The 8,387-nt window shown below is 39.8% G+C and overlaps 1 protein-coding gene across 1 annotated transcript in view; it reads left to right on the top strand.

The window, feature by feature from the left end:
- Positions 1-1,537: 1,537 nt before the first annotated feature.
- The window catches only part of LOC125856420 (uncharacterized), an 18,950-nt gene continuing 12,100 nt past the window's right edge, over positions 1,538-8,387 (top strand). Inside the window, exons 1-5 of the mRNA XM_049535962.1 lie at positions 1,538-1,762; positions 1,854-1,934; positions 2,572-2,790; positions 4,496-4,579; positions 6,032-6,188. Coding sequence (XP_049391919.1) covers positions 1,538-1,762; positions 1,854-1,934; positions 2,572-2,790; positions 4,496-4,579; positions 6,032-6,188 — 766 coding nt within the window. The remainder of the gene's footprint in view (positions 1,763-1,853; positions 1,935-2,571; positions 2,791-4,495; positions 4,580-6,031; positions 6,189-8,387) is intronic.

Below are 8,387 nucleotides of genomic sequence, written 5' to 3'. Positions count from 1 at the left end.
AGTTCTTGATAGTTTTCCACCATTCTTGAGGCTAAAGGTAAGATTTTAACTCTCCGAATCCATTTTTTGATCTGTAAAACGTAATAGAATGGGTAATTATCGATAGGGGAGGGTTTTGATCTAGAAACTATGGTGGAAAAATCCCTAATTTGGATACTTTTGATCATGAGTATGATCTAGGGTTGTTTAAATTGTTAGTAATCTGGGTAATTAGTGATTGTTTATTGATTCATGTATTATATTGATTATTTGAAGACCAAGAACAAACGGATCAAATTCGAAAAGGGAAGGATCATGTTTCTTAGGGTTTCAAGCTTTCTTCGAGGTAGGTGATGGTTCTGATTCTATGATGGTGTGATGTATGTGGGTTCTTGCTTCACTATGATACATGTATGTATGTGAATATTGCATTATTGACTACGCTTGTTGTAAATGAGATAGAGGAATGATGAATGCAATGAATCATGACTAAATTGAATGAACTTGAGAAGATACTTGTGATTGTGATTATGGTGTGTTGAATGGACCGGTTGCCACGTTTTAGCATAACTAATTTGGATATGTTGCCACGTTCTGACATAATTATGGGATCGGTTGCCACATTCCGGCATAAACATTGGATCAGGTACCGCGTTTCGGTATGCTAATTGTTTGGGTTTGGGTTCCATGGGAGGACCAATGACTTGTCATAATTGTGTATCTTGAGAATGTGAAGTATTTCGTTGTTCATAAATGTTGATAGTATTGTATATGTTTGATATATGCATGTGTTTATAATGTTGTATTGACTTACTTATGTTGCACTTAGTGGGATAGCCGTCTGATCCTACCAGTACACTGTGGTTGTGTACTAATACTGCACTTGCTCTTATTTTTGTTGAGTACAGTGCATCTACCGGCGGCTATTGACAGACCTCGCTTAGAAGATCAGTGATCGTTCGAATTCAAGGGTGAGCCAATTTTTCTGGGCTACCATGGGTTCTCTTTCATGTATGTCGACCATTTTGGACTTAGACTTTCTAGTTAGTTATTAGTGCATTAGTTTGGGGTTGTATCCCTCCTTATTTAGACTTGTTGAACTTTAGATGCTTTGGTACATTGACTTTTAGGTTCTAGGTGTTACTTACGCATTTGTTTAGTTGATAGACTTTTGTTTGGAGTTTATGGGAACTCCCTATTTCGTGCTTAGTATTTAACTTGTTTCGTATCCTTAAATGCTTCGCTTTTGGTTTAGTTGCTTGGTTTGGGTTGTAGTAGTGATTCTCCCATCGGAGTGTTAGTGTGGGTGCTTATCACGATGGTCTGGGTCGTGACAAAGTTTGTATCAGAAACTAGGTTTGTTGATCTCGTTGTACCAAAACAAGTCTAGTAGAGTCTTACGGAATGGTATGGGGACGCCTTTAATTTTCTTCGAGAGGTTATAGGACTTTAGGAAATTTCTCTATTTTCTCTTGTCTCCTTCGTGCTATAACTTGATTCCAATTGGTAGCTGTCGATATAAATTGGTATCTAACCTCCTTCACTCTTCTGTTCGCAGATGGTTAATACTAGGTTTAATGCTATCAGGCCCGTAGCTCCCGTCAATGCTCCAGCTGAGGAATCTGCACCGAGAGGTCGCGGTCCAGGCAGGGGTAGAGGACATGGAAGAGTAGCGCCTGCTGGGAATGGAGCTCCTTTTGAAAATGCTCCTATGAATGAGAACCCTTCTACGCATGATGAAGAGATAGTGGAGAATGTTGAGGATATGGGACAAGAGGAAGAGGTGCAGGCTGAGATTACCGATGTTCCTCTCATAGACCCAGTGTTAGCTCGACAGATCATGTAATTCTTGAAATGGTTGGTTGGTCCTCCAGTGCTTTCTTCTGTTCAAGCAACTCAAGCTCCCGCTAATCCCCCTGTTGCTAGCACTGCGCCCAAGACGGGTGAAACGGGAGGTAATGATGCTTCCTTCCGTCCTTTGTTGGGTTCTATTATGACTGGTAAAGACAATGAAATGTTGACTAAGTTTTTAAAGCTAAAGCCTCATGTGTTCCTTGGTTTTGAAAATGAGGATGCTTATGAGTTTATCTTAGACTGCTATGAGAGGCTTCATAAGTTGGGAATTGTCCATCGGCATGGTGTTGAGTTCGTGACTTTTCATCTTCAAGGTTAGGCTAAGTAGTGGTGGAGAGCTTTTGTGTAATGCAGATCTTCTACTTTACTCCACTTACTTAAACCCAATTTCAAGCTCTATTTCTAGAGAAGTATGTGCCTAGAACTTTGAGAGATCGCAAGAAGGATGAGTTCATGGCTTTGGAGCAAGGTGGTATGTTTTTGGCTGCTTATTAAGCCAAGTTCCATGCTTTATCGAGATATTCTACACAATTGGTGACTACTGAGGAGGAGAGGATCCAGTTATTTATTAGGGGACTAAATTCTAAGTTGCAAGTATTATATGTTCATATGACTTCTGCATGGAGGAGCTTTAACAGACTATGTTAAGAAAGTGCAGGGGGTGAGGCGAGACGGTCATGTTAAGGCATTGGCAAAAAGGGCCAAGAATTCAGGTAACTTTTAAGGTTCTTATTCCAGAGGTTCAGGGAGGCCAATACTGGCAGCCAAGCCAATTCAGTCCTCTATGCAACTCCATCTCATAATGTGATTCAGGATAGCCAGGGAGTCGCACCTTCAGCGGACAGCAGGCCATCTTTTGATCGTACATGTTACAATTGTGGTGAACCTGGCCATATGAGGAGAGATTGTTCCCACCCACTTGTGTTAGATTCCGCGCAGCAGCAGTCTAAAGCAGTGGTACATGTGGGAAATGGTAATAATGGTTGAGGGTGTCCACAAGATGGGTGAGGAGGTAATCAGCGAGGCCGTGGAGGTAGAGGAAATGGTAACACATGCAGGGGTAACATGCAACCAGGTAGGGAAGTAGCTCGTCAAGATGATAAGTGTTATGCCTTTCCGACCAAGAATGAGGCAGAGGCGTCTGACGTAGTGTCACAGGTACAATTCTTGTCTGTGACCGGATGGCTAATGTGTTATTTGATCCGGGTTCTACTTATTCATATGTATCCATCTGATTTGCCTTAGAATTTGCTTTGATTTGTGATATACTTGAAGCCCCCATCCGTGTTTCTACCCCAGTTGGAGAGGCAGTCATAGTCATCCATCTCTATCATTCTTGTACTATTTTATTTATGGGTTTTCAAACTTGGGCTGATTTGGTGATTTTGGATATGACTGATTTTGATATAATCTTAGGCAGGACTTGGTTGTCTCAACATTATGCTGTGTTAAAAGTAGTAATAAGTCTATAACTCTAGAAATTCTGGGAAGGGGAAATGTTAAGGTGGGAAGGGTTGTAAAAGCCTAAGCAAGCTAAGATCATATCCTTCATTCGGGCACGTAAACTGGTAGAGCAGAGTTGTTTGACTTATTTGGATCATATTAGGGATGTTGAAATTGAGACTCCATACATTGAGTCTATTCCTGTGGTGTTAGAATTTACAGAAGTGTTTCCTAATGACTTGCCTGATATGCCTCCAGATAGAGATATAGATTGTTGCATTGATTTAGAGCCTGGTACGCGCCCCATTTCTATCCCTCCATATCGCATGGCTGTAGCTGAATTGAGAGAGCTTAAGGCTTAAATCCAAGAGCTTCTTGATAAGGGATTTATTCGTCCAAGCGCTTCTCCATGGGGTGCTCCAGTTTTGTTTGTTAAGAAAAAGGATGGTAGTATGAGAATGTGTATAGATTATTGGCAATTGAATAGGGTCACTATTCGAAACAAGTAAAATTTGCCTCGAATAGATGATCTTTTGACCAATTGCAAGGGGCGTCAATTTTCTCTAAGATTGATCTAAGGTCTGGCTACCATCAGTTGAAAATTAGGCCTGGAGATGTGCCCAAGACGTGTTTAGAACTCGCTATGGGCACTATGAGTTTTTGGTTATGTCTTTTGGTTTGACCAATGCGCCTGCAGCTTTTCAAGCCATTTCTTGATTATTTCGGCATAGTCTTTATTGATCATATTTTAGTCTATTCGAAAAGTTAGTAAGATCATGCCGACCATCTTTGTATTGTTTTGGGTGTTCTTAGGAAACAAAGGTTGTATGCTAAATTTTCTAAGTGTGAATTTTGGTTGACTTCTGTTGCATTTTTGGGACATGTTGTTTCGAAAGAAAGGGTAATGGTAGATCCTCAAAATATTGAGGCAGTTAAGAATTGGGTTCGGCCTAGCGCTGTGACGGAAGTTAGGAGTTTTTCGGGGCACGCTAGCTATTATCGTCGATTTGTGAAGAACTTTGCTTCTATTGCCACCCACTTGACTAATTTGACCAAAAAGGACATACCATTTGAATGGACTGAAAAATGTGAGGAGAGCTTTCAAAAGCTCAACACTCTTTTGACCACCGCGCCTATTCTAGCTTTATCGGTTGAATGTAAAGATTTTATTGTTTATTGTGATGCTTTACATTCTAGTTTGGTTGTTTTGTTGATGTAGGATAAGAATGTTACAACTTATGCCTCGCGTCAATTGAAGGTGAACGAGTGGAATTACCCAACACTTGATTTGGAGTTGGCAGCAGTAGTGTTTGCTCTTAAGATCTTGCGACATTACCTCTATGGGGTTAAGTGTGAAGTGTTTACTGATCATCGTAGTTTGCAGCATGTGTTCACTCAAAAGGTTCTGAATCTGAGACAGAGAAGGTGGATGGAGTTACTCAAGGATTATGATGTGACCATTCAATACCATTAGGGCAAGGATAATGTGGTGGCAGACGCTTTGAGTTGAAAGGCGGTGAGTATGGGTAGTTTAGCTTGCTTGAGTGTATCCAAGCGACCTTTGGCTAAGGAAATTCAGACCTTAGAATCTAAGTTCATGCAGTTGGGCACATCAGAAAGAGGTGGGGTGTTAGCTAGCATTGAAATGAGGGCCAGGAGATCAAGGTCCAACAATTTAAGGATGAAAATTTGGAGGAGCTTTGAAAGAAGACTGCGATTGGTAAGGCACAAGAGACCACTCTTGATGCGGAAGGTGTACTTAGCTTCAAAGGAAGAATTTGTGTTCCCCGAGTTGATGATTTGATTCAAAAGTTGCTGATAGAGTCTCATGGTTCGCGATATTCTATTCATCTGGATGTGGCCAAGATGTATCGAGATTTGAAGCAAATTTATTGGTGGTCGGGCATGAAGAAGGATATAGCGGAGTTTGTGGCTAAGTGTCAGAATTGTCAACAAGTGAAGTATGAACATCAAACTACTGTGGGTTTGCTTCAAAGAATGCAGATTTTGGAATGGAAGTGGGAAATGATAGCCATGGATATTGTGGTAGGTCTTCCCAAGACTCTGTGGAAGTTTAATTCTATTTAGGTAATGGTTGATAGATTGACTAAGTCAACCCATTTTATTCCGGTAAGAATAGATTATAATGTTGAACAATGGGCTAAGGTGTATGTGAAAGAGATAGTGAGGTTGCATGGGGTGCCCCTCTCTATCATCTCAGGCCGTGGTACCCAATTCACATCCAAGTTTTGGAGGAAATTACATGATGAATTGGGCACCCAACTCACATTTAGTACAACCTTCCATCCACAGACAGACGGGTAGTCAGAGAGGACTATTTAAGTGTTAGAAAACATGTTGAGGGCATGTGTGCTTGATTTAGTGAAGGATGCTCAAGATAAGGTGAGGAGAATTCAAGCTATGCTTTTGGCAGCCCAGAGTAGACAAAAGAAGTATGCGGATCATAAGGTAAGAGACAACGTTTCAAACTGGTGAAAATGTTCTTCTTAAGGTATCACCCATGAAAGGGGTGATGAGATTCGGCAAGAAAGGTAAGCTAAGTCCGCGATACATTGGTCCATTTGAGGTTCTCGAATGTGTGGGACCGGTAGCGTATAGATTGACTTTACCTCCTAGTCTATCGGGTGTTTATCCGGTATTTCATGTCTCCATGTTGAAGAGATACCATGGTGACGGGGATTACATCATTAAATGAGACTCAATTGTTTTAGACAAAGACCTCCACTATGAACAGGAACCGATTCCAATTCTTGATCGTGATGTGCGCGGGTTAAGGACCAAGGAGATTAAGCCTGTGAAAGTTCAATGGAAGCATCTTCCAGATAAGGAAGCTACTTGGGAAGCCGAGAGGGACATGCAAGACAAGTATTCCCAATTATTCGTCAATTCAGGTACTACTTCATTCCTTCCTTAGCCTATTTTTCCTAAGTTTATCACTCAGGCATGAGTGATGGGTAAATTGGTATCTATTGTAACGACTGATTTTTGTCGTTATAGAAAAGCCATAGAGGAAATGTTTTGAGTCGGAACACTTTTTCGTAGTAAATTGGAATTTCCTAACCTAGTCTAGATTTGGACGAAATTAGAGTCACTAAGCTGTAGGTAAATCTGGTAGAAATTGGGTAACTTATATATGAATTTGATTACATGAGTAGTTAGATAAGTCGTTAAGGAATCCGTACGACTTTACGCAATTGAATTTAGGTGAGTAGAACTCCTGAAATCGATCTTAGCATGAACAATATTTTCGGAGCGTCGTTGGGTAAGGGTGTATTGTGAAATGGGGGTCTTGGAATTATTAAAATAGCTCACTGGTTCCATGCAAACCGTTGGGGCGGGATATCTACCGCCAGGGCGGAGCCGCTGCAGTAAACTCCAAAACGACTTTATTATGCACTTTTCGACTTTGAGAGCTTGGAGACAACCCCATACGAGTTCTTGACAGTTTTCCACCATTCTTGAGGCTAAAGGTAAGATTTTAACTCCCCGAATCCATTTTTTAATTCGTAGAACGTAAAAGAATGGGTAATTATCGATGGGGAAGGGTTTTGATCTAGAAACTAAGGTGGAAAAAGCCCTAATTTGGATACTTGGGATCATGGGTATGATCTATGGTTGTTAGAATTGTTAGTAATCCGGGTAATTAGTGATTGTTTATTGATTCCCTTATTATATTGATTGTTTGTAGAGCAAGAACAAGCGTAACGAATCCGGAAAGGGAAAGATCAAGTTTCGTAAGGTTTCAAGCTTGTTTCGAGGTAGGTGATGGTGTGATGTATGTGTGTTCATGCTTCATTATGATACATGTATGTATGTGAATGCTGCATTATTGATCACGCTTATTGTAAATGAGATAGAGGAATCATGAATGCCATGAATCATGACTAAATTTTATGAACTTGAGAAGATACTTGTGATTGTGATTGTGGTGTGTTGAATGGTTCGGTTGCCACGTTCCAGCATAACTAATTGGGATCGGTTGCCATGTTTCGGCATAGTTATGGGATCGGTTTCTACGTTCCGAAATATACAATGGATCGGGTACCGCGTTTCGGTATGCTAACTGTTTGGGTTTGAGTTCCATGAGAGGACCAATGACTTGTCATAATTGTGTATCTTGAGAAATGTGAAGTTGTTCGTTATTCATAAATGTTGGTAGTATTGTATATGTTTGATATATGCATGTGTTTATAATGTTTTATTGACTTACTTATGTTACACTTAGTGTGATAGTCGCGTGATCCTACCTATACATTGTGGTTTTGTACTGATACTGCACTTTCTCTTATTTTTGTTGAGTACAGGGCCTATTTCGGTGGCTATTGACATACCTCGCTTAGAAGATCAGTGATCGTTCGAATTCAAGGGTGAGCCAATTCTTCCAAGTTGCCATGAGTTTTCTTTCATCTTTGTCCACCATTTCGTACTTAGACTTTCTAGTTAATTATTAGTGCATTAGTTTGGGGCAGTATCCCTTCTTGTTTAGACTTGTTGAACTTTAGATGTTTTGGTACATTGACTTTTAGGTTCTAGGTCTTGTTTCCGCATTTGTTTAGTTGATAGACTTTTGTTTGGAGTTTATGGGAACTCCCTATTTCGATCTTAGTATTTAACTTGTTTCGTATCCTTAAATGCTTAGTTTTTGGTTTAGTTGCTTGGTTTGGATTGTAGTAGTGGTTCTCCCACCGGAGGGTTAGTGTGGGTGCCAATCACGATGGTCTGGGTCGTGACATTAATATAGGTGGGACCATGAAATTTTATTATTTTATAGAGATATTATTTAATCGATAAATTAGAGCCCGTTTGGATTGACTTAAAAAAGTAACTTTTTAAAGTGCTGGAACTTATTTTTAAAATAAGTAGTTATGTGTTTGGATAAAAGTGCTGCAGTTGAAAAAAAAGTTGTTGATGTGTTTGGCAAATAAGTGCTGGTAAACACTTTTTTTTTATCAAAATGTCTGAAATACCCTTTAAGCTGTTAACATGATAAAAAGTTGATTAATTTAAGGTTTTTATACTTAAAAAAAAATTAAAACAAAATTAATTTATGTTTTACATCCATAAGTAATAATATTTTTCTATCATTCACA

Source organism: Solanum stenotomum, chromosome 1, assembly GCF_019186545.1.
Source record: "Solanum stenotomum isolate F172 chromosome 1, ASM1918654v1, whole genome shotgun sequence".
Classification (NCBI taxonomy): Eukaryota; Viridiplantae; Streptophyta; class Magnoliopsida; order Solanales; family Solanaceae; genus Solanum; species Solanum stenotomum.
This window is presented reverse-complemented; position numbering and strand designations above follow the sequence as displayed.